At 40.2% G+C, this 25,369-nt stretch overlaps 3 protein-coding genes across 3 annotated transcripts; all 3 read right to left on the bottom strand.

The window, feature by feature from the left end:
• Positions 1-1,719: 1,719 nt before the first annotated feature.
• Positions 1,720-11,861, bottom strand: LOC123702493 (segment polarity protein dishevelled homolog DVL-3). Its single transcript, XM_045650271.1, has 9 exons — positions 10,923-11,861; positions 7,945-8,116; positions 7,494-7,679; positions 7,059-7,204; positions 5,885-6,042; positions 5,363-5,464; positions 4,512-4,594; positions 3,108-3,258; positions 1,720-1,897 (listed from the first exon to the last, which is right to left on the bottom strand). The coding sequence occupies exons 1-8, from the start codon at positions 11,802-11,804 to the stop codon at positions 3,110-3,112; spliced, it is 1,878 nt and encodes a 625-aa protein (XP_045506227.1). The 5' UTR covers positions 11,805-11,861; the 3' UTR covers positions 1,720-1,897; positions 3,108-3,109.
• A 776-nt stretch (positions 11,862-12,637) lies between these two features.
• Positions 12,638-18,109, bottom strand: LOC123702550. The gene has a single exon (XM_045650326.1). The coding sequence runs from the start codon at positions 18,107-18,109 to the stop codon at positions 12,638-12,640; it is 5,472 nt and encodes a 1,823-aa protein (XP_045506282.1).
• Positions 18,110-23,373: 5,264 nt separating this feature from the next.
• LOC123702273 lies at positions 23,374-25,150 on the bottom strand. Its single transcript, XM_045649967.1, has 4 exons — positions 24,904-25,150; positions 24,596-24,779; positions 24,191-24,298; positions 23,374-23,758 (listed from the first exon to the last, which is right to left on the bottom strand). The coding sequence occupies exons 1-4, from the start codon at positions 24,978-24,980 to the stop codon at positions 23,459-23,461; spliced, it is 669 nt and encodes a 222-aa protein (XP_045505923.1). The 5' UTR covers positions 24,981-25,150; the 3' UTR covers positions 23,374-23,458.
• Between the last annotated feature and the right edge of the window lie 219 nt (positions 25,151-25,369).

Below are 25,369 nucleotides of genomic sequence, written 5' to 3'. Positions count from 1 at the left end.
ATTCGAATGGCATAAACAAACGTACAGGCATTGACATACGACATCGGATGCGCACTTTGCGATGGGACTCGTGTTATTTTCATAAGCCTTGAATTGTTGGGAACATTACCTTTACGTCATTGGGTTTTTTTTAACCAAATGAGGCTATGGGTATACTGGAGTAATTACGAGGGTAACTTAATTAAAAAAAATAACATTTTTTTGAGTTGTTTCTTGTTATGTTATCATGGACTTAGATAATTTTTGATAGCAGAAATCTTGGTTTTATTGTTAGAACAAAATTCGATGAAGTCAAAGATGGTATAATTTAATAATAACGTTAATCATCAATATAGAAACAGAAAATACTTTTTTACTGTAGTTCATAATTACCCCAATTTACCATACATCAAAATTCTGTCAAAATCTTGCAAAAAGTAAATAAAAATGTGATCTTTTACTGGTGGGACCTATATCGATGCATTTTTGACATGGCACATTTTTTACAAACATAGTAAACATGGAACATACACACAAAATATGAAAAAAAAATCGTAATTTTAATTTTTTATTTTTTCTGGAAAAAAATTGTATGATTGATTAATTTACGATCGATTTCTATACTTTAAGTTTTTTTTTATTAAGTTAGCAGTATGCAACTTAGGGTATCTAGGTTCATATTAATATTTGGATATTTTCATACTTGCACATATAACTTAATATAACTTATACATCAAATTTCACTATTTACGAACGTCTATTCATATTAAATATGGGTATTATATCAATGCCTTAAAACATAGAATACATTTAAATTTAAATAATTAAATCTCATTATACATAGTTTATTTTATGAAAATCAGAATCTATATCATATTTTATTGCGCGGAGAATTTTTGAAGTGAAACTTCATTATGGGGGTTGTAAAAAAATTTAGTGTAACATTTTTCCGTTACGCGCCATCTTTTTCTTATCCCTACCACGCGTGATTTGACGTGTTTCTGTAAATCATTTTTTGAAAAATAAGGTCATAAAGAAGTTTCACTTATTGCGTGTGAACACTAGTACACGCACAAATTCTTTTTTACAGAATTGGAAAGGAAAATTTTTTTTTCTTTTTCTAGATTTTTTTAATTCCAGAATAATATTTAAGTGATCCTCTGTGTAAAAAATGTAAAAAAAAATATACGTTCTTTAAAATGGTTTCAAAAGCTTCGCGTTAATGAAAAAACGATCTTCCACAAATCTACTCCTTTGAATTATCTGTCTCTTTCATTCTCATATAAAGACCGGTGTCAGAGCGAGACAGACACACATTACACGCATTATGAGATTTAAGTATCCAAATCGAATAAATAATATAAACAAATAATTATAATTTAGACAATATTTCGCGATCGGGGTCAATAGATAGAAATTAAAAAATGGCACGTAAAACCTTGTCAATTCCCTTGTTTTTATCATATTTATATAGAAAAGTATAAAAACTTGGCTTAGTACATGTGAATGTGTATTAATTACTGTCACTAATATTAAATACGCAAATTAATTTAATAAATACATATTGAAATTTATTTATTGAGAATTAATTACGCAGTTATATCATATTTATGAAAAACAATTTCAAAAATGAGTTACAAAAAACAACACGGTTTCCTGTACTTACTACATTAGCAAAAAAAATACACTTACAAAATGGTTATTTCCAAAAAATTACAGATAAAAATTTGACCCCTCAAAAAAAAACATTAAAAGTAAAATAAAAAAACTATACAAAATAATGGCATAATGTCGCCGGTGTATAACCGGCCGAATAATAATTATATTATTAATATAATAATGAATTATTTCGCTTAATCTACATTAATACGGATAAAACTATCTTATTTGGCAGTAACGGACATTTTATAACTGCGTCCTGAAAAGAGAAAAAAAAAAATATTTTTTTGTAGAACATAAAAACATCAATTAAAACAGAGAAAATAATATTATGTTAGTTTCACCACTTTAAAATTTAAATAACACAAGGCTAAACGAATCTTAAAGATAAACGTACACGGACTGCTCGAGCCGTCGCTACAAACCGCGCAGTTGACGGCTTGAAGCGGTCGCGACTGCTCGAGCAGTCCGTGTACGGCAGTGAATGAATGTCCATAGTTCAACACGCGGTCGCGGCTTCAAGCCGTCGGTCTCAACTGCTTGAAGCCGTGTACGGCCGCCCTTATGGCTGTCAAAATATAAAAAAAAAACGACGTGTGACACTCGGGGACTGCCGCGGTAATGCTATTGCATGCTATGCCTTCAAGCCACACATCCGCGCGTCGGAATTGGGAGCGTGAGGCCTTTTCGTTACGGAATTTCTCTTCTTCGGAAGCTATGCAATAGCATAAAAAAAATACAGATGTGTGTGCCAATGAGCACACGTGTCAGAATCCCGTCCGATTAGGGCCCTTCTGGCCTCCTCCACTCAAGCGACAGCTCAAGCCGAGGTTCGTGGTCCCCGTGGCGGGGGGACGCCCTTGTGCATGTCGCTACCAGGGTGAACCTTCAGTTCACCCCCGCGTCCGCTTTAAAATGTAGAAGCCCTTCTGGCTAACATTGAGAGACACCTTACAAAAAAAAAGACGGGTTGCACTCCGGGAGTGCCGGCAGAAGTGAAAACTTGATTATTAACGTTCAGCATGTTTGATATTTTGGAATGGTATCCGTCTTACGCATGGAATATAAGGGCTAAAAAAAAAAATCCGTCTTACGCTTTTTCGATCAGGCCACATGTCCTGACGCGAGTTTAACATTTTATACCCAACGCCGCTAAAGAAGTTTTCACTTCACAAGTGATAACTGCGTTAAAAACAACCGACTTCAAACTTGCACTTGCAAAATTTACAAATACCTACAGACAAAAATGCTCATAAAATACTGGGCCTATCCGAATAAAATTTTTATGGGACCAATTCGACACCATCCCGCATCGAACAAAAAAAGAATCACGTAAATCGGTTCAGAAACCTCGGAGTAATCGGTGTACATACAAAAAAAAAATATACCAGCCGAATTGATAACCTCCTCCTTTTTTTTGAAGTCGGTTAAAAAAAAATGTGTCAGAAGTGAAACCTCTACACGCTCACCGCTATAGGAACAGCACGGGCCGCTCGTGCGCGCGCTCGGAGCCGCTCGAGTGCGACCGGCGCGTGCCCCCCCCACCGCCTCCACCACCACCCTCTACAACGCTCGTGCCTGATCCGCTTGATGTGGACTTCACTTCGCCCTCGCGGTTCGCTGAAAAAAAAAAGAGTGTGTGTACTTATGTACACGCGTTAGAAGTTATACTTCTTTGGCGTATGGAAAAAATACTAGAATATGCAACTTGAACATAGTTATCAATTTTCATATCACCTAGAAGTAACTTCATGCTGTTAATTTTAGGTTTATGTTTGTGCGCGCGTATCGTAAATATTCATCATTTTTCTCCATTGCGCCAAAAGAAGTATAACTTCAAAAACAAATAAAATAAGTATAATGGGTGTTCAAATAGGTGCTCCTCCTCACCCCCCCCCCCCTCTCAATGTTAAGTATTAATATATAATCACGTGGCCCACAAGCTCGCCATCAAACGCCGTATCTTTGCATGTTGCATTTTCTATCGTCTGTACCGCGTATTACATCATCTGCACCGCTAAGTGCATCGTCTGTACCACTATGTGTTATCTATACCACTAAATGCTACCTGTACCGCTAAGTGCATTTTCTATACCACTAAGTGTTATCTGTACCACTAAGTGCATCGTCTGTATCGCTAAGTGTTTTCTGCACTGCTAAGTGCATCGTCTGTACCACTAAGTGCTACCTGTACCGCCAAGTGCATCGTCTGTACAGCTAAGCGTTATCTGCACCGCTAAGTTCATCGTGTGTACCACTAAGTGTTATCTGTACCGCTAAGTGCATCGTCTTTAATGTTAACCTCAATAAGATTTTGTAAATTAAAAATTTGTTGTCAAAATTTATTTAAGTCCCGTAAAAAATTCACAAGTCATTATCGACAAATTATGGATTTCCAAAAATTTGTTATTGACTTTCTCAACTCTATTGGTGGAGTCTTTGTAAAATTAATATAAAAATATACATGACAAAAACTTTTAATTTCCGTAATCTAATGTAACCTAAAAATTAAAATTAAAGGCAGAAACAACTAACGCTATTTTTATTTCTTTTATATAAACAGACATGATTCTTCTTACATTAAAAGTCATCTATATACTTACATTAAAATAAGAAGTACAAAATTTAATTCTGAAATATTTAGCACATTTCTTTAGAATTTTTTCTCAATCTTAATATATATAAATCTCGTGTCACAATGTTTGTCCTCAATGGACTCCTAAACCACTTAACCGATTATAATAAAATTCACACACCATGTGCAGTTCGATCCAACTTGAGAGATAGGATAGTTTAAATCTCAAATCGTTTTAGAGAAAGCGGGCAAAGCCGCGGGCGGTAAGCTAGTAATAATAATAAATATCTCCATTTACCTGCGGGTTCCTTCGCGGTGAGATGGTCAGAGCCTGCGCTAGAGCCCCCGCTGCCGGAGAGAACGCTCTCCTCGCGATTATACCTGTAAATAAATTCAAATTTTATACAATACTAGTGGTCCGCCCCGGCTTCGCCCGTGGTACATATTTCGCAATAAAAGGTAGCCTATGTCCTTTCTCGGGTATCAAAATATCTCCATACCAAATTTCATGCAAATTGGTTGAGTAGTTTAGATTGAGATCGATCGAGATCGAGATTGAGTAACAGATAGACAGACAGAGTAACTTTCGCATTTATAATATTAGTAGGGACTAGCTTTCCACCCGCGTTTACAAAAAATAACCCGCATTGTTCCCGTTCCCGTGGGATTTCCGGGATAAAACCTTTCCAATGTGTGCAATAATTCAAGTTACCCTTTATATGTGTGCTAAATTTCATTGTAATCGGTTCAGTAGCATTTGCGTGAAAGAGTAGCACACATATAGAGGGTAACTTGGATTAACACATACGATAGTTTTTATCTCGGAAATCCCACGGGAACGGGAACTATGCGGGTTTTCCTTTGCAAACGCGGGCGAAGCCGCGGGCGGAAATCTAGTTTATAAATAATTGTAAATTGGACAGCCTGTGAATATTGGAATAGAAACTCACATATAGAAACATTAAATAAAAGCATTTTACACGTTCGAAATTAAACCACGTACCAAATACACAAGAAGGGGGCAAAAAAATCCTAATATGTCACAAAACTCACAATGCATGTATATTACCGCATGATAACAAGTTACTATAAGTTAATTACAATAATGTGCATAATACAAACAGCTAAACCGAAAACGATGCGACTCACCCATATATAGTGTGCTCGCTGGTCACGCACGAGCTGTACTTGAACGGTATCGGCTGGTAGCCGTACGAGCCAGCGTACGCCATGTAACCGGGGCCCATCATGCTGGAAAAAAAAACGATACAAAATTTAAATAAATATATATAAAAAATAAATATTGTAACCGTGGGACATTAATATGTATTATTGTGTACGAATGTGTGTCCGAGGTTCAGGAAGTCACTTGAGGTTCGGCAGCGGCGCGAGGCTGTCACAGTGTGTGTGTGAGTTTTTAGTGTGTGTGCGTTTTAAGCTATTGCATAGCTTCTATCGCGGGCCTTGAGCGCGGGGACCGAATCAAGAAATTCCGTAACGAAAAAACCTCACGCTCCCCACTCCGACGGGCGGAGGTGTGGCTTGAAGGCATAGGTCCCCGAGTGCCACACGTCTTTTTTTGTGTGTGTGCGTTTGCGTTGTTTGAGTGTGTGTGTGCGTTGTTTGAGTGTGTGTGTGCGTTGTTTGTGTGTGTGTGTGTGCGTCACTCACTTGGGGTTCGGCAGAGGCGCTAGGGTATCACTCGCGAGGCTGTCGCAGTCGGGCGCCCGTAGTCTAAGAGCCGCCATATCTGCACACAGCTCTCCGGCCACGTAGTAGCACTGCTCGGAGAACGTTATCTTGTTCACCGTGTGCCGTATGAAGCCGGCCTGTGTATGGGACAAGAATTACATAAAATACCGTAGATATTACGCTGGTTAAAAATTGTCTGTAAAGTCGGTTTACTGACGATAGTTGAACGTGACAACGTCCGATTGTGCTCCTTTGTCGCTCGTTCCGCGCTCTCGCTCGCACTTCAAGCCTTACGGAACGCCTCAGAGCGAGGTAACGCCGCATGAGTCATGTTTTTTCGTGCGTGCAGCCGGCGCTATCGAATTATAAGACGTTGTCACGTCAAAAATTGCGCGTGTCTTGTGTGTGTGTAGTATAACAGGAATGTAGCGTGAGTCGATGTGTGTTTCACTCACTTCGATTTTTTTGGGCTCGGTCGGCTATACTGACTGCATATTTTATTATCTATTAGCTTTCCGCCTGCGGCTTTGCCCGCGTTTTCAAATAAAAACCCGCATAGTTCCCGTTCCCGTGGGATTTCCTATATAAAACCTAGCCTATATTACTCGTGGATAATGTAGCTTTCGAATGGTGAAAGAATTTTAAAAATCGGTCCAGTAGTTTATGAGCCTATTCGTTACAATCAAACAAACAAACAAACAAAGTTTTCCTCTTTATATTATTAGTGTAGACATGTAAAACGTTCGGTATGGTTCATGGTCCTATTGAAGTGTAAAATTTGTGTAATTTTTTTGTCTTTTTTGGGTTCAATAGCGTAAATAAGTGTGCTATCATCGAACCTAGTGTTGATTTGTACATACTTTAATTTAATGAGTACAAAGGCGCAAATAAGGGTCTAGTACATATTTGAGTATGTTTTTTGCACTTTTGTATGTCTACACTAATATTATAAAGAGGAAAACTTTGTTTGTTTGATTGTAATGAATAGGCTCATAAACTACTGGACCGATTTTGATGAAATTTGGCACAGACAATCTTTAGACCCTGAGAAGGAACATACGAACAGCTAGTGTCTTATATTTTAGGTGTAAGTGTGTGTGTGTATTACAATTTAATAATAAGTTTTGTATTTTAGGTGTGTGTATACACTCACTTTGAGCATATGCGAAGCGTACTTCCTAGCGTCCCGCCGGTCAGCTATACCGGCCACATGCTGTAGTATCCAATCAACAACGTCCGCGCCGATAAACGCGTTCGGTATGGTTATTTTGAGCCACATGCGATCGCGGATTTCTAAGCCTGCAATGTAGAAAGAAACTAATTATATAAGGGGAATAATTGCCCTAAACCTTACTTACAAACTATATTTAAGTAATAAATCATACAATAACAATGACAACATTTGGATGAAATTGTTAGCAGCCAAAATCTAGCATACAACCAAACATCCACTCGCCTCTCCACTCCCAATACTTGTATTTAAGAGCTACCGACTCAAATACTAACGACGATCTAAACATCCAGCCATCCAACGATCTCCGGTATGGAGACCGCGTCGGATGTACATACACACATACACACGACTCACCCGAGTCCGGCCGCAGCATGGCGCGCACCACGAGCGCCATGTCCATGCCGACCGACAGCTGCGGCTCGTGTGCCGGTATGGAGCCCGCGTCGGACGCCCGCTCCGGTATGGTGGGGGCGGGCAGCGTGGATAGCGGGGGTGGGGGATATGCTTCGCGGAGCGCTTGCGTGTGCGCTACCCATGCACCTGGAATTGTTTGATTAGCTATTAAAATCTACAGATGGTATAAAAAATAAACGCTTACAAAATACAAATACAAAGAAAAAAGAAGAGCGTGTATGACGAGCACACGTGTCAGAAGTGCAACTTTTCAACCAAAATCGTCGCCTTACTCCATGACGGGAGGGTATTTCCATGACGCGACTTTGAAATTTTAGTTTCAACGCGCCTAAAGAAGCTTCACTTCAAAAATGATCAGAAATCAATAGGTTTAATTGTCTCTTAATCTCACCTGGATCTATAGGCCTCACGGGCTCCGTCCTCGGTATAGTGAAGTATCCCTTCGGATTCGGATCCCAGCACTTGGCGACCACCAGTTTGATCGGCCCCGGTTTCTGTACCACTTCGCGCAGCACACGCACCGCCTCGTCGTTCGTCATGTCCTCGAAGTTCACGTCGTTCACCTAGAAGTCATTGTGATGAATGTAGTTTCATACTATATGGTTCAAATCTATAGTATGACCAACAAGACGAGACAGATTGTATACAATCTGGCCATTGCCAATTTACAGTAGGATGTTGAACCCTCAACTCATAGGTATAAACCCATAGTTATACCTACTGTCGTCGTATCTATGCAATATTTCTCTAAAAATCGTCTAGATATCTCCTGCCACAATGTTTTTCTTACGTATCACTACATAGTATAAAACAAAGTCGCTTTCTCTGTCCCTATGTCCCTTTGTATGCTTAAATCTTTAAAACTACGCAACTGATTTTGATGCGGTTTTTTTTAATAGATAGAGTGATTCAAGAGGAAGGTTTTAATATATAATTTATTAGGTTTTAGACAAAGCGGGCGAAGCCGCGGGCGGTAAGCTAGTACATAATAATGTGAAAATATAAGTTTGTTTAAATTATTCATCTTCAGTAGGCTACAACATACCGATATTAGTTGTTTAACGCAGTTTCACTCATCAATGGAAAATGGGAATGAGATTATATATCACTCTCTAGCCTCCTAACTATCTCCACCCATAGATAAAAATCATATAAAATCGCTCTGTTACATCGTGACAAAAATGGATAAACAATTTTTTCCCATTTATTAAATTAGTAAAGATATGACGAGTTTGTTTAGCTGGTTGTTTGAACATGTTAATCTCATAAACTCATTATTCTAATTTAATAATGCTTATTGTGTTGGATGGTCCAAATATTTAGAAAAACAATAGTCTATACTCTATATAACATAATGCTACGACAAAAAGAAATAGGACAAAATAGGCAGAGCGACAATGAAAAATGTTGCAACTTATTTTTGATGATAAAACAATGTGTGACACAGTTGTTTTCAAACAACAGTTAAAGTAGGAATGTTGAAATATTACTTTGATATGAATAGTACATAGTTATCTTATCCTACCCTATCCTAATATTATTATAAATGCGTAAGTTTGTGAGGATGAATGTATGTGTATGTATGTTTGTAACCTTTTCATTCAAATACTACTGAACCAATTAAAATGAAATTAAGCACACATATAGAGGGAAACTTTGATTAACACATTGGATAGGTTTTATCCCGGAAATAACACAGGTACGGGTAATAGGCGGATTTTTCTTTGTAAACGTGGGCGAAGCCGCGTGCGCAAAGCTATTAGATATATAAAAATAATCATGCATCCAAGAATGTCATATAGTTTGTATGTAATATGTAAGAAAAAAAATATACTGAATACTGATAAAAGATAATTATCTAATTTTAATTTCTCAATATACTATAAAATATTTTGTCAAATCATGTACAGAAGAAACGTTATCACAGCATTTTCGATGCAAATGCTTTCTAATTATATAACAGTTTTATCTAGTAAATGAGGATAATATGATAAGGAAAGGAAAATTAAGCCAATGTAATGTACAAAGAGATTATATCACAAATCCAAGAACTCCAACCTTATCTTGTATCATGATTCACAAAATTCAAGTATTTAAAGCTGAAGAGTTTATTTGACCACGCTAATCTCAGGAACCACTGGGCAAATAAAAAAAAATCTTTCACCATTAGTATGTGATCCCCAAGTGCTAAAGGCTACGCGTAAACAAGTCTACAGTTTCTTTAAACGTCTTAAGGATGTTTGGATTAAATGTGATACCATCTAAAATAAAAATTATAATCCACCATACCATCTAAATAAATATAAATCTACATTGATAGTGATTTTGTTCTTCATATTATAATAACACTAGCTTTCCACACGCGGCTTCGCTCCCTTTGTCTAAAACTTAATAAATTATATACTAAAAACTTCCTTTGTAACCACTCTAACTATCTATTAAAAAAAAACCACATAAATACCCGTTGCATAGTTTTAAAGATTTAAGCATGCATAGGGACATAAGGACAGAGAAAGCGACTTTGTTTTATACTATCTAGTGATATGCAATCAATGATACTACCAAAGAAAGACAAGTTTTGATATCAATGAATATTCTAAGTGCCCTTACGCACTAGCGGTTAACCGCGGGGGCGGCTAACCGCGCGGTTAGGCGCTTTCCCATTTTAATATGCAACCGCTTTTATGATTAGTGCGTACAATCATAAGCGGTTGCATATTAAAATGGGAAAGCGGCTAACCACGCGGTTAGCCGCCCCTGCGGTTAACCGCTAATGCGTAAAGGCACTAAGAACCTACTTGATTGTAATAACTGATGATAATAAAATCAACTCAATTGAGAATCGTTACATGTATTAAGAATGTGAATGTTACTCTGTTACTATAACATAGTTAAAGCATATAATTACACTTTACATACTTTAGAGTTAATTATCCGATATAGGATATTTTTGAACCTAATCTTCAGCAGTTTCTTCTTGGAAAAATAAAAATCTGAACGTAATTCAATAAATCATAAAATATAGTCAAGTTTCAATTTTATTTGTAGTTAAAGAAGTAATTTAATGAAAAAAGAACAGCTAGATAATTGTAAAACAGGTGTTAAATTTTGAAAATGTTTAAGATGTATGAATATTTGTTACATCTCTTATTTACATCATCCTTCAAGTAGAAGACTTCAACACCAGGAAGCTAAGGCGCGAAACCTGGAACCTTTTGGTGTCGGAGGCCAAGATCCTTTTTGGGTTGTTGCATCATTGAAGTAGTAGTAGTAGTAGTAGTACTTATTTACATAACTAATAATTAGTTACATTTACTGTCTGTAATGGCCCGTTATAAAAATGAAAACATTAGTTAGTTGTTTACATACCTGCAGTATCATATCTCCAGGTTCAATCCGACCATCCAAAGCAACTGCGCCTCCCTTCATTATGCTGCCGACGTAGATTCCACCATCACCACCCTTGTTCGATTGACCAACGATCGATATACCCAGAAAGTTGACTGTATCCATGTTCAGAGTCACTGTTATAATATGCATTGACATCGTGGAGTCTGTTATAGATGAGTATGAAGATGTTCTTGACATAGCTTGTGGTCTTTTGCGCCGTCGCTGAGGCCGCTTCCTGGAACTCACTTGCAAGTGTGAAACGCTCGAACATTCTGTTAGCGCTCTGTCGACGGACGCGTTGGTGTGCCTGCCAGTCGTTGTGGTGATCTCCGACTGGCTGTCGAATAGGCTGGTGGAATCCAAGTCAGAACTTAACACGGAAGCTGTCTCGTACTCCAGCCCGTGGTTGTACTTCGAGTGGCCGTTGATCCTGAGGCCTCTGTACTTGTATTTGTCGCATGACGCTCTGTGCCCAGGCCTGGAGCTTATCGTACTGTCCGTGTCAGTACAAGTATCGCGAGTTATGGGAGCCGTCGGCGCTCCCTGAGGGTTGGGTTTCGTTTTACCAGCATTGCTGTCAGTGCACTGCGATGCACCATCTGACGGATTCGAACCTTCCGCGGACACTAACCACGACACTACACGACCGTTAAAACACGGCAGATGAGCGTTGTCATCCACTATTTCTTCTTTCACAACACCAAAGTCATCGTCCATAGATTTGAAGAAAAATTTATAATTCGGCCTGTTCAACTGGTTTTTAAAGTCCAACAACGTAACTTTCTCCGGCGATATTGGGATTTTAACTAAATAAGGCGTCTCCTCATCGTCTATGTAATAAATAACCTTCGTTTCCTCCATTTTAATGCATTTATTATTGAATTCTAACAACACCCTTACGATCTATAAATATCAGCCGCCATCCTATGCCGCCATCACAAAAATGGCTGGAGTTTAGTTCCTGTCGTGAATTGTACGCGGCGCTAGTATCGCGAATCCTTGTGAAGGAAGAGCATTTACGAATATCATGAATAACTTTGAAAAACAGAAACTATGTAATTCAATAATAAAAGATGATTATGATTGTTAAATAATTTACAGAAAAGTGAATGGAGTACAAAGTGAGTACAAACTACAAATGATTTATCTTCCACTGGTACAGATTAAATATAAGTAAAGGTGTTTATACAATATCTGTATACATCACACAAATATAAAAATATTGTAATTATTGTATATAGCAACAATTTGTTTTAATACAGGGTTACTTGTAACTGGACGTATTCCCGTCAAGAATAGATCGGGGAGCTCAAATGCAACAAATTTAACCCCCTATTAATTATAGCCCCGGTCAGTGGACTGTATGTTCTTGAATAGGGTTGAGGCGCCGAGGTTCCCACTTGTTGATTAAAACTCGCAGCGATTTCCAAGGTGATTTATTCGGTAGTACCATACAATATTTACAAATCTTACAGCTTAAGTACATTTCTATCCTACTTAAAACTAACAGTGGGTATAATGAGCAACTTGAGCGTAAGGGCACAATACGCCCCGCCCACTCGACCCCACTACCGCGGCCCGGTGCCGTTTTCGCTGGGTATAGCGCGCATCACATAGGCGCGCTCCCGTTGCCCGTCGCTCGGCGCCGCCGTCGTCCCTGTAGTTGCCGTCCGCACCAGAGGGTATAGCGCGCATTACATAGGCGCGCTCCCCGTTGCCTGTAGCTCGGCAACGCCGTCGTCTATGTAATCGCCGTCCGCAACAGCCTCCCCCCGGTGAAGTCCTCGGGACGCAGCCTCTTCAACGGGAAGGACGACGACCTTTGTTACCGGTCGCTTTAACAGGTGTCCTCTTGTTTCCACGATGACGCTTCTGACTTCCCCATCAGGTCCGGGAAATATTTTCATAATTCGTCCTCGTGGCCATACATTTCTTGGAAGCGCAGCGTCGGCAACAATGACAATATCGCCGACCTTTAGCTCTTGCTCGCTTCGTCGCAGGTGGCCGCGTGGGTTGAGTGTAGGTAAGTACTCGCGTACCCACCGCCGCCAAAACTCGTTCGCTAGCGCTTGAGCTTTCTTCCATGTTCTTTTTGTTACATGTTCACATGCGCCTACTAATGGCATGTCGGAAGGGCCACCCAACAGAAAATGGTTCGGAGTGAGTGCCTCCGGGTCCTCTGGTGTCACCGGCACGTGTGTTAGCGGTCGAGCATTGATCGTGTGCTCAACCTCCGCTAACAGCGTAATTAATATCTCTTCGTGCGGTTCTTTTTGGAAAAGTACGGCGAGAAGCGAAGTCTTTACAGAACGAATAAGTCTCTCCCACGCGCCGCCTTGATGTGGTGCGCCGGGAGTGATGTATTTCCAGTTCATTCGCTGCTGTAGGCCATAGTCTTTAAGTTCACTTTCCCATACTTCAATGGCTCGACGTAACTCAGTATCGGCGCCGCGGAAATTAGTTGCGTTGTCTGAGTACATAACTCGCGGCCACCCACGTCGCGCTGCCATACGCCGCATCGCCATTATTGCAGAGTCGGTAGTGAGAGCGCCGACTAACTCTATGTGTACAGCCCGTGTTGAAAGGCAAGTAAATAGAGCCCCCCAGCGCTTCTCTCTTCGGCGTCCTATTGTGATCGTCATTGGACCGAAATAGTCGAGTCCGCAATTTGTGAATGGTCGCACGAATGCCTCGGTCCGCTCCGCAGGTAGGTCACCGAAGTTCGGCATAGTGGGCGTGGCCTTCTTTATACGACATGTCGAGCATTCCTTCGCTACGGCCTTAACTGTCGGTCTGACTCGCAATATCCAATATCGCTGCCGTAGGTCATTAACCACACGCTCATTGTTCGCGTGCAGCGCTCTTTCATGTTCTCTTCGCACTAATAGTCTTGTGAAGCGATGACCGCCGTCTAATATGACGGGAAACTTGCATACGTTCGGTATGGCTGCGTGCTTCAAGCGGCCGTTCAGTTGCAGGAGGCCGTATTCGTCTAGCACGGGGTCAAGCTTGGCTAGTCTGCTGCTTCGACATATTGACTTTTTGTTCGTCAATCTTTCTATATCTTCTTCAAACTTGTCGTGTTGTGAAGCTTTTATTGCTAAGCGTTCGGCTTCTTCTAGCAAATTAGTATCGAGCGTCGTCTTGATTTTCTTAGCTCGGTTTATAAACATTAATACATAGGCGATTGCCCGCACGTAACGCTCGTATTTCGAAAAGCGTGTTACGTCCGGTACGCTCTGTCTTATGTCGGCTCGTTCTGTGGCTGTGTGATGTTCCACAGCCGCCACTTCTAGCCATGGTGCTTGTTCGGGCCATGATTCCCTCGGTTCGCGTAGGAAAGCAGGGCCGGTGAACCAACGGTCGTTCTCGTTCTTTTCTTCGTTATTGATACGAGTCGCGTCGTCCGCCACATTGTCGGCGGTAGGCACCCACCGCCATTGATTTATCTTCGTTAATTCAGCTATTTCACCCAGCCTGTTCGCCACGAATGGAGTGTGACGAGCTTTGTCGTTTCGTATCCACTGCAATACGGTTGTTGAGTCCGTCCAATATGTGTGACTCGCCACGGCTAGTCTATGCTCCTTTAGTATAGTGGACGCAAGACGTACGCCAATTAGTGCGGCCTGCAGCTCGAGTCTTGGAATGCTTTGTGTTTTCAACGGCGCTACTCGCGCTTTAGCAGATATCAGCGCTATGCGTACGTTTCCGTTCGGCTCTTCGGAGCGCCAGTAGGCGGCGCTTGCGTACGCTTGCTCAGAGGCATCGCAGAAAACGTGGAGTTCGACTTTAACTCCCCCCGTATTGCCGTACCATCGTGGTATTCGCAGCTTGGTGATGTCATTTAATCGTTTCAGCCAGTCATCGAAGTTAGCGTAGTCTTCTGCCGGTATGGGCTCGTCCCAATCAAGCTTCAGCCTCCATAAATTTTGAAGTATTATTTTGGCCGTGATTGTATAATAGCTTATGAGTCCCAGCGGGTCGAAGATTGACATCACCGTTCCTAGCGCTTCCCTCTTTGAAGGAGGTCGACGGCGCTCTTTCACGTCGGTGTGAATCCTCGCTAAACATGTGTTGAAAGAAAGTTTATCTTCTCGCGGGATCCACACCATTCCCAATGTCTTATTCATATCGTGGTTAGTGGCCACTAGACTCGCGGTCGCCCGTGTTCGCAGGTCGAACGGCGTGTGTTGTATCACCGTGTCGCGATTACTACTCCACCCAGCTAATGTGAAGCTAGCGTGGGCGTGCACATGTATGACTTCCTTGATTGTTTGTATAGCTTCGTCTTCGGTCCTGAAGCTATCGACGAAGTCATCCATATAATGATTTTTCGTTATCGCTTCATATGCTAGCGGATGCGATAATCGGAAATCTTCAGCGTTCTTGTTTCTAACGCTGTGTGCGATGAATGGCGAACTACGAGCTCCAAATATCATTGAAGTCATTTTAAACGTTTTCGGAGGGCTCGTTCTATCATCGCCTCGCCAAAGGAAAAGCTGCGCGCCTTGATCTTGTTTTCTAATCTTAATTTGAAGAAACATTTCTTTAACGTCGGCCGTCACTGCGACTTCATTTTCTCTATATTTGTAGAGTATTCCCGGCAGTGACTGAAGTAAGTCGGGGCCGTCTAGCAGCTCGTCATTTAAGCAGACGCCCTTATCTCTTGCGGCCGCGTCGAACACTACTCTGAGTTTTCCCGGCTTGTTTGGGTTAACGACTGCGAAGTGCGGGAGATACCATGTAGTAGTCGCCGGTAAGTCATCGTTTGTTACCGGTGCGGCGTATCCCTTGTTAATAAGATTTTGAATCTCCGCCGTGTATGCATGTTTGAATTCTTCGCATCGATCCATTTTGTTCTCAATGGATTTTAACCTTTTTCTAGCCATTTCGTAGTTTAATGGCAGCGTAGGTTTATCGGTTCGCCATGGCAGGCCTACTTCAAAACGTCCGTTAATGCGACGTGCCGTTTCTTCGAATATGCGTATAGCGCGCTCGTCGACACTCGATTTTCTTTGTGTTACTTTTATACCGAGTGCGTCGATTTCGTAGCTTTTCTTCATTAGTTTTTCCAACGATTTGTTACTAACGCAGTCATCGTCGTTTTCATACGTATGTAACACATTTTCACGACTTAATGTTGTTTTGGGTGTGGTGCCGTGTATGACCCACCCTAGTCGTGTGAGTGACGCTACAGGTTCGCCACGTTTGCCGGTTCTCAGCTTTCTTGATATAATCAAGTCCCAGTTATCGGACCCGATTAACAACTTCGGTTTGACTTTACCGATGACGTCTTTCAAAGGCAATCCTTTTAAATGATCGTATTTCAGCGTGTTCGCGCTTATTGTTTGTCCACCTATTGCTAGGTTTGTCATTGTTCGCACACGGATCGCGTGTGACGCTCCATTGTTTCGTCGGCTTATCTTAATTTGCACCGATCTACTGTTCATAATGTCGCTTGACGCCCCCACCCCGCTTATTCGTAGGGGTTGCGTAGGTCCGTTTAATTCAAGCTCTCGTGCGAGGTCTTCGTCGATCAATGATATTGTTGATCCCTCGTCTAATAAAGCATATGTTTTGATTTGCTTTTCGCCATCCGATTTTATATACACCGGACATACTTTTAATAAAACAGCTTGGTTGTTGCTGTTAATAGTAGTCGAGAGTACAACTTCAGTCGGTTTCTCTTCGATCGCTATTTTTTCTTCGTGTAACATCGGGTGATGCGGTTTATCGCACCCGTCTATGTCGCACCTTTTATGCTTGCACCGGGATCGCAGGTGCGTGCTAACAATGCATTGAAAACAGGCTCGCGCCTTCTTCATTCGTTCCCAACGTTGACTTAGCGACATATTTGCAAATTCTTTGCACTTTGGTGTTTCATGCTCGCGCCCGCAACATAAGCAACTTATCTTTTTATCATCATTATTAGTCGCATAAATGTTCGCGCGGCGTAGCGGTCGACTTTCTCTTTTTTCAACTGTTGTTGTCTCTGTCTTCTTACTGTAGTTGTATGTAAGTTGTAGATCCGCTTCTTTGATGAGATAATTCGACAATGTGAGAAATATGGGTTCATATGTCGTGCCATGTGCTTGACCGTAGTCCGTCCACCGTGCTTGATAGTGCAGGCTCAATTTATTTAATATTTCTCTGACGAGCATCGTACTATTAACGTAGCTTCTATCCTCTATGCTGTTTAACAGCCAAGCTATATTTTGTACTTTCACGGCGAATTGGTTAAGTTCTACAGCCGTCGTGCCGGGTCGCGGCAGCTTCTTAATCTCATCCATTGCACGGTCGATAATTATTTCGGGTCGACCATAGCATTGGTTAAGCGTTCTCATTATTAGCTCAGGATCGTTCGTTGTGCTTAATAGAACCGCAACAGTGTCGCGTGCGGCTCCCGTTAAACAAGCACGTAACCTGGCTAGATTTTCAATGTTTGTGTATTTGTACAGTCGCGTCGTGTCCTCGTACGCGGCCTTGAAGTACAGCCATTCTGTTACGTTTCCATTGAACTGAGGTAAATCGAAGCCTTGTCTTGGAGGCGGCCTTTGTCTCGTCAGCTCCTCAAAGACTTCGGTTAGCTTTTCTATCCCGCGATCTCGGGATCTTGCTCTCGGTGTTCCGACTTTCGTTGTGTCGTGTTCTACGACGGGTGACTCATCTCTACGTTGCCCGACCGTATCTTTAGTCCACGCGACTTGTCGCGATGACTCCCCCCGTGTTGGAAAAGGGGCGTCACCGTGTCTTTGTGGTATAGCGGTCGCTTCTTGGCTGTGTCTTTTGAGCCAGTCTTGTACTCGATCTTCTGACTCTATCGGTAGCGCGTCCGTTCTGTCAACAACGCTAGCGTCGTCAGCAATTCTCGCAATGTTCGCTTCCATTTCTTTAAGTATTTGCTCTTTTTCGAGCGCTATCATTTTCTTTTCGAGCGCTAGTAGCTTGCTTCCTGCTTCTGCTTGTGCTTCCTTCATTCGCGATCTCACAGATCTCGTCGTTCTGACTGAGGCCTGTGACTGAGTGTCGTCTACTCGCGTTTCTGTTTCTGCGGGTGCTGTCGTCGTCGTTTCACGTAGCTCAGACGGTGATGCGGGCGGTCTTGTATGTGTAACGGCCGCTGCATCCGCCTCGTCTGTCTTCTTCGGTCGGTTGCGGGTCATCATCTTCCCTAACGTCCCTAACGTCCCTAGCAGCCCTAACAGCCCACGGCGAGGTGCTGTAGCAACAGTGTTCGCTCACCGTGAGAATGGAAAAGGTGGATGAGGTAGGAAGGAACTACCCAGCAGAGGACGCAAGTGCGTGAGGTTGCTCGAGGACAAGGAGGAACACCTTGCCCCGTCAGCGTGCCTACAGTCCGGCCCTCACACGATCTCGCGCCTTACCGGCGAAGTCGAACTGTACAGTCGCGTTGGATGCGAACTGGTGACTGCGTTCGAACAGTCACTCCCGCCTTGCGGCGTTAACTGCGTGCGCCCGTTTGGCACCGTTAGGTGGGCTAACACACAGCCGCGGTAAACCGCGTTAGATAAATCAGCCTCGTAGACACGCAGCGCAGTCGTCGTTCGGCTGAGTGTCTTGTGCTTAAGACTGAAGATACGCAACGTTCGTAGCTCGGCGTATTATCTTCTTTCTTCTTAATAAGCACGTCGTCTTCGCAGTGAAGTTTGCTTCAACAAAATCCGGCGCGTCGATGGACCAGGCACTATTAATTATAGCCCCGGTCAGTGGACTGTATGTTCTTGAATAGGGTTGAGGCGCAGAGGTTCCCACTTGTTGATTAAAACTCGCAGCGATTTCCAAGGTGATTTATTCGGTAGTACCATACAATATTTACAAATCTTACAGCTTAAGTACATTTCTATCCTACTTAAAACTAACAGTGGGTATAATGAGCAACTTGAGCGTAAGGGCACAATACGCCCCGCCCACTCGACCCCACTACCGCGGCCCGGTGCCGTTTTCGCTGGGTATAGCGCGCATCACATAGGCGCGCTCCCGTTGCCCGTCGCTCGGCGCCGCCGTCGTCCCTGTAGTTGCCGTCCGCACCAGAGGGTATAGCGCGCATTACATAGGCGCGCTCCCCGTTGCCTGTAGCTCGGCAACGCCGTCGTCTATGTAATCGCCGTCCGCAACACCCCCTATATGTATATCCGAAAGTTAACGGTTTTCGATTTATATTTAACTTTGTGATTTTTGAAAAAATATCAACTTTTACCCCTTTTCGACATTATTAAAAAAAAATGAGTGGTAAAATGTTATTAAACATATTTTTTTCTAGTAGAGGACTTAGCAACATAACATAATAACCCATAAACATATCAATAAATGCTTAATAAGTAATCGTTAAAAATAAACATATTTTTGATTTATTTGCATAAACTAACGTCACTCGAGTTAAAGTGCTACGCAGCTTAAAAAATCACTATGAAGCTTAACGTACAAATTACTGATAAAACTTCCTCATCTAATAAGCTATGCAAAAAGGTATAATAGTCAATATTTAACTGCCTAAAAATAATTATTATCATTATTGGCGCTGTAACAGACATGACAGAGTATCCACTGTATTTTTTATGACGACCGGTTTTCTACCTGAGTGAGTTTTTTTCACGTGCAAACAAGGCCCTGATTGGTTGTTCCTATTGATGGTGTGTGTTTTGGGTACACTTCTATTTGAAACTCATAAATATGTGCCTTGTCTCAGTCAGTTATAGTGTTGCCGAACTATCGATAGTTTGACTATCGATAGTTGACCTTGAAAATAAGTCAGAATATCGATAGCACTATCGATAGTATCGATATTATCGATACTATCGATACTATCGATAGCGTTAATCATGGAATACTATTGATGAACTGCAATAGTATCGATAAAATCGATAGTATTGATTGCCAATAGTTGCTATACTATCGATACTGTCGATAGTATCGATACTATTGCTACTGAATATTGCAACTACAATCGATACTATCGATAGTACTGATACTATCGATAGTTTTGAGCTATCGATAGTAGTAAATTGTGCAATAGTATTGTTCACGATTTCTTGGTATAATGGGTCAATTTAAATTAGAAGACACTAACTATGCACAAATGTACGTGGCTTATTGGATTACGAATTAACGAACTAAAAAAAATGGATTGTACAAAGCGCCAATAGATAACTTGAAAAGTATTATAACCAAACATCTAGTTCTCTGTCATCCACTATAATATTATTGATAAAGCAATACTATCGAGAAAAAGGTCACTATCGATGGGACGATATTATCGATAGTATCGACACTATCGATAGTATCGATAGTTCGTTCGATATTGAGCTTCGATAGTATCGACACTATCGATAGTATCGATAGTTCGTTCGATATTGAGCTTCGATAGTATCGATACTATCGATGGTATTGCTATGTGTCGATAGTATTTACGCTTATAGGACTATCGATACTATCGATAGTATCGACACTATCGATAGTATCGATAGTGCTATCGATACTATTGCTTTTCCCCAACTATCGATAGTTAATCGATAGACTATCGATAGTGGACTATCGAGCGGCAACACTAGTCAGTTAGTTTCAACTTTACTTTGCGTTAGCACGTATTGTTTGGTATCTGGCTAATATTCCCATATTTTCTATCGTTTTGTGTTACTTCCTCGGATTATTTCACATTTGTAGTGTGCGTGATCTAGACTGACTATGGCTACTTACTCCAATAATGAATACGCAGACATAATGTACTGTTACGGATTTTGTGACGGCAACGCTGCCGAAGCTCGGAGAGAATACCAACGCCGTTTCCCTGACCGAAGGATTCCACATGTAACAGTGTTCTCATCAACCTATCGACGATTATCTGAAACTGGCTCCGTACAAGTACGAAAAATTGATACCGGAAGACCTCGGCGATATACTGCAAATGACGAAGAAGAGATCATTCAACGCTTTATTAATGATCCTAATACGTCAACAAATATCGTTGCACGGGAGTTAGGTATATCACAGTGGAAAGTTTGGTCTGTTGTACATTTATCGGGTCGACATCCCTACCATTACCAGCCTGTGCAAACGCTAGAAGAAGGAGATCCAGCAAGGCGATTAGAATTCTGTCGGTACATACTCAATGCCGACGCGGAAGATGAAGAATTTTTAAAAAACATTTTATGGACCGATGAATCCAAATTTGACAAGGACGGCATAACAAATTTTCATAATTTGCATTACTGGGCGCCAAAACAAGAAAAAAACCCGAAAAAACTGAAAGAAACTGCATCACAACGAAGATTTTCACTAAACGTGTGGATGGGCGTTATTAATGATAAATTGATTGGCCCACATTTCTTGCCCCAGAACTTAAATGGTCAACATTATGAAGATTTTTTAAGAAACGAGCTACCCGCACTGTTGACCAGCGTACCTGAGGATATTAGAAATAATTTAATGTTTCAACATGATGGATGCCCAGCTCATTATCGCGTTAGTGTTAGGCAGTGGCTAGATGCAAATTACCCTAACAGGTGGATAGGCAGAGGTGGACCAGTGCCATGGCCTGCAAGAAGTCCCGACCTAACGCCGTTAGATTTTTATGTCTGGGGTCATATGAAGGACTTGGTTTATGTGACACCAATCAGATCTATAGAAGAATTGAGGGAGAAAATTATTCACGCAGCAGACCAATTGAGGAACTCGTTTTCTTCAAGAATAACAAAAACCGAAGTGCGAAAACGTGTCCGCACATGTATCAGGAATAGAGGGTCACACATTGAACATGATGTGTAGGTAAATAAAATAAAAAAATGTTCCTGCATTCATTTGTTTTTTTTTTTCTTTTCAAAGTAATTCTACTCCGTTTTAAGATTCAGCTTACCTTTGTCAAGTTAAAAAAGATTTAAAATTATTTTTAGGCGCTTAAATATTGACTATTATATCTTTTTGCATAGCTTATTAGATGAGGAAGTTTTATCAGTAATTTGTACGTTTAGCTTCATAGTGACTTTTTAAGCTGCGTAGCACTTTAACTCGAGTGACGTTAGTTTATGCAAATAAATCAAAAATATGTTTATTTTTAACGATTACTTATTAAGCATTTATTGATATGTTTATGGGTTATTATGTTATGTTGCTAAGTCCTCTACTAGAAAAAAATATGTTTGATAACATTTTACCACCCATTTTTTTTAAATAATGTCAAAAAGGGGTAAAAGTTGATATTTTTTCAAAAATCACAAAGTTAAATATAAATCGAAAACCGTTAACTTTCGGATATACATATAGGGGGTTAAATTTGTTGCATTTGAGCTCCCCGATCTATTCTTGACGGGAATACGTCCAGTTACAAGTAACCCTGTATAAAAAAATGTGGTCTGGATCGTCTGGATTGGTCTGGATCTTAATGATTTATGGATCTGATTGCTGAAATGGCAAACTGGGTACAAAGCACGTATCTGAGTTGAAAAAAATATTCATAGTACTAGGTCACAGACACTTATAAGGTCTAGCTAAAAGGTTTTTAGGTAGTATTTTGTTGCCTGTGTTTGATGCAATTAAAAATTGAGATGATTTAAGACAATATTATTATAGAAATAAGAAGCCCATGTTTATCTTCTCTTTAAGCAGGTGGAATAATTAGTATGCTCTTTGGATTTATATTTGTATGAATTGAAACGCATACCAAATAGAAATAACTGAAGTTATTATATAGTTTCACACAGATTGCCTTTAAAGTAGGGAAAATGCCACAGAGCAAGTAATATAGTAGTAAATTGCTTAGAAATGGTTAGGGATTATATTTGATGAGGCTAGATAATAAAAAATAATTCATATTTTTATTTTTATAATTAATCTAAGGTACAAAGACAGTTTCGCAATCTCTATTTCCAGCGTTTGCAATTTTAAAGTGAGTAAATATTAAGTGATACAGGTAGTTTTCCAATTACAGAGCATATTAGAGCATAATGCGACTCAGTGGCGCACAATGCCGAATTTAAAGGGGAAAAATTAAAATTCCGTCACTGAGTTGGCATCGATTGCACGCATCACGCGCATTACTTTTAAGAGTGCTCGATTGTGCGAAGCGTTGCTGTAGTTGAAACATTCAACGTTAAGCATTATGCCGCATAATGCGCTCTAGTGCTGTAATTGGAAAACAAGGACAGTGTTGACTCGGTGGTGAAGACCTCTACATCAAATAAATAAGTCGGGGGTTCGAGACCAGGCGAGAGTAAAGGAAATAAATAGATTTTTAAATTTAACCGTGCATGTTATAACATTACCACTGTTCAAACGGTGAAGGAAAACATCTTGAGGAAACTGACATTCAAAGAGTCAAAATTTCGACGACATGTGACATCTACCAACCCGCACTTAGCCAGCGTAGTGGATTATGGGCTGTACTGATGATGATGATGATAATGAATATTAAGTCAAAGCGTTTATAAATCCCAGTTTTATTTCACTTAAAAGTCATGGAATATACATAAAAATAACAAAGTACTATAAAAAAAACATTCTGATCACTTGCTTGCATTTTGAGCACCAGCTGCAGCTGCTTTAACTTTATTTCTTATTATAAAATACAACCGTCTTCTCAACAACTTCAGTGCTGTCCTCAGAGATTCAGTTTTTTTGATAATTTTATGGTTCTTTTTTAAGATACTTTCAATTTCTTTGTCTTTTGACGTCAATTTTTTTTTTAATTTCGTGCGTTCACGCTTGAGGAGGCGCAAGTGAGCACTGTCACTAGCCGATTCTGATGACGCTGTGGATGCGACATCAACGTTGTCTATCTGAGTATAATCATCTACAATCAAAAGCTGCAAAAAACAGTTATTTTAGTAAACACTGGAAGATAATAATTTTGATCATAATTATGTTTCACGGTGTAGAGGTTAATAAGTAAAAGCTAACTTCGATATTGTAGGGAGCAAATTGTCTGTCAAGCCAGAAAAGGCAAGTCACTTATTTCCCATTAAAGAAATTGTTCAGTGAGTTATAAGCAATTTATTTTAATGCATTCCAGTAATTTTTATGGAAATCATGACAAACAAACAACAAAAAGAGCGTGTGTGCCGAGCATACGTGTCAGAAGTGAAACTTCTATGGAAAAATTCAAAGAATAGAATTCGTCGCCCTACTCATGACGTGACGATATTGCCATGACGCTGAATGTTTATTCTTAACGCGCCTAAAGAAGTTTCACTTCAAAAATCAAATCATGATAATGATATAGATTTCGATTTCAGTACCTTTGGACAACGAGGTATAGCTTCATTCTCCAACGATTCCGATTCACTGGAACTTTTAACGGCAACCCTTTCTACAAAGCTCTTCTTTGGCTTTTCATCATCATTCACCTAACAGTATAAAACATAAAATATCTTTTAAAATTACATAAACAAGTATCCACTTTTTGGCTATGAAAAAAATATTTGCAATTTCGCCAAAACAAACTAACTATTCAAACTCCATGTAATACATTGGTGCTGTACGATAGTATTAATTATTATATTATTTGGTAGTAAACAGTCATCAAAAGGTATCACATCATATACGAAGTTGAACAGGTGTATATGCATATTAGTTAAACCAACTACAATACCAACCCAAAAAAAATAATATTAATGAAATAAAAGATTATGAGATGGCCTTACACATTTTTTTGGGCAAGCAGACTTGTGAAGTCGTTTTATCCCCGTGTGTGTTTCATACATATCCTTATCAGCAAAATGTTCGGAGCATACTACACTGGATTTGTTTATTTTGTATGTTGGTTCTCCTCTTTGACTGCATACCACCGTCAACCATTTTCCGCACTGTATAGGGTCACGGGGAAAGCTGAATTCCATAAAGGAAATAATGCATATCTTCATTATTTTTATTTCAAATTAAACTCTGAACATTTATTTCCATAAAAACATTGTTTTTTCGCAAAAATATTCGTATTAATAAATATACTAACCGAAAGTAAGATATCCCATCTTTCTTTAATGTTTTCGATGTTACATTTCTGCAATCTTTAAAGCTGCACTTGGGCATTGTAAATAATAATGACTAGACATTTAAATTGTGCGTTTTTTAAAAGCCATACTCAATAGGCTTTATTGTAAATAAATTAGGTTTTCATCTTCATATCTCCACATCCAAGGAGTAGTTTATTTCTTGTCCACATCTCTTCCATACGCTTATAATCACAAAATCAATAAAAATAACAACTTATAACAATATCAAATCACCAACATCCGTCAAATGCAAAATATGCATGACGTACTATCATGGTAACTAGGTTTATTGCTCTGAGATGGTAACTGCTTTAGTACTTGTCATTAAATAATTTTATAACATGGCAACAGCGAAGTACTATCAATGGGAACTTTGCTTAACTCATATTTATTCTGTACTTTTTGGTTTCTGTGGTTGGCAGTTTA

This window comes from Colias croceus, chromosome 23 (genome assembly GCF_905220415.1).
Source record: "Colias croceus chromosome 23, ilColCroc2.1".
NCBI classification, from domain to species: Eukaryota; Metazoa; Arthropoda; class Insecta; order Lepidoptera; family Pieridae; genus Colias; species Colias croceus.
Note: the sequence above shows the minus strand (reverse complement) of the source record. Positions and strands in the feature narration are given on the sequence as shown.

Coding starts and splice junctions, on each gene's coding strand:
- LOC123702493 (XM_045650271.1), bottom strand. CDS start 11,804: ATGGAGGAAACGAAGGTTATTTATTACATAGACGATGAGGAGACGCCT. Junction 4,595..5,362: donor AGCGAGCACACTATATATGG/GTGAGTCGCATC, acceptor ATTTATTTACAG/GTATAATCGCGAGGAGAGCG. Junction 3,259..4,511: donor CACCGCGAAGGAACCCGCAG/GTAAATGGAGAT, acceptor TTTTTTTTTCAG/CGAACCGCGAGGGCGAAGTG.
- LOC123702550 (XM_045650326.1), bottom strand. CDS start 18,109: ATGATGACCCGCAACCGACCGAAGAAGACAGACGAGGCGGATGCAGCG.
- LOC123702273 (XM_045649967.1), bottom strand. CDS start 24,980: ATGCCCAAGTGCAGCTTTAAAGATTGCAGAAATGTAACATCGAAAACA. Junction 24,299..24,595: donor CTGCTTGCCCAAAAAAATGT/GTAAGGCCATCT, acceptor TTATACTGTTAG/GTGAATGATGATGAAAAGCC. Junction 23,759..24,190: donor CTATACCTCGTTGTCCAAAG/GTACTGAAATCG, acceptor TGTTTTTTGCAG/CTTTTGATTGTAGATGATTA.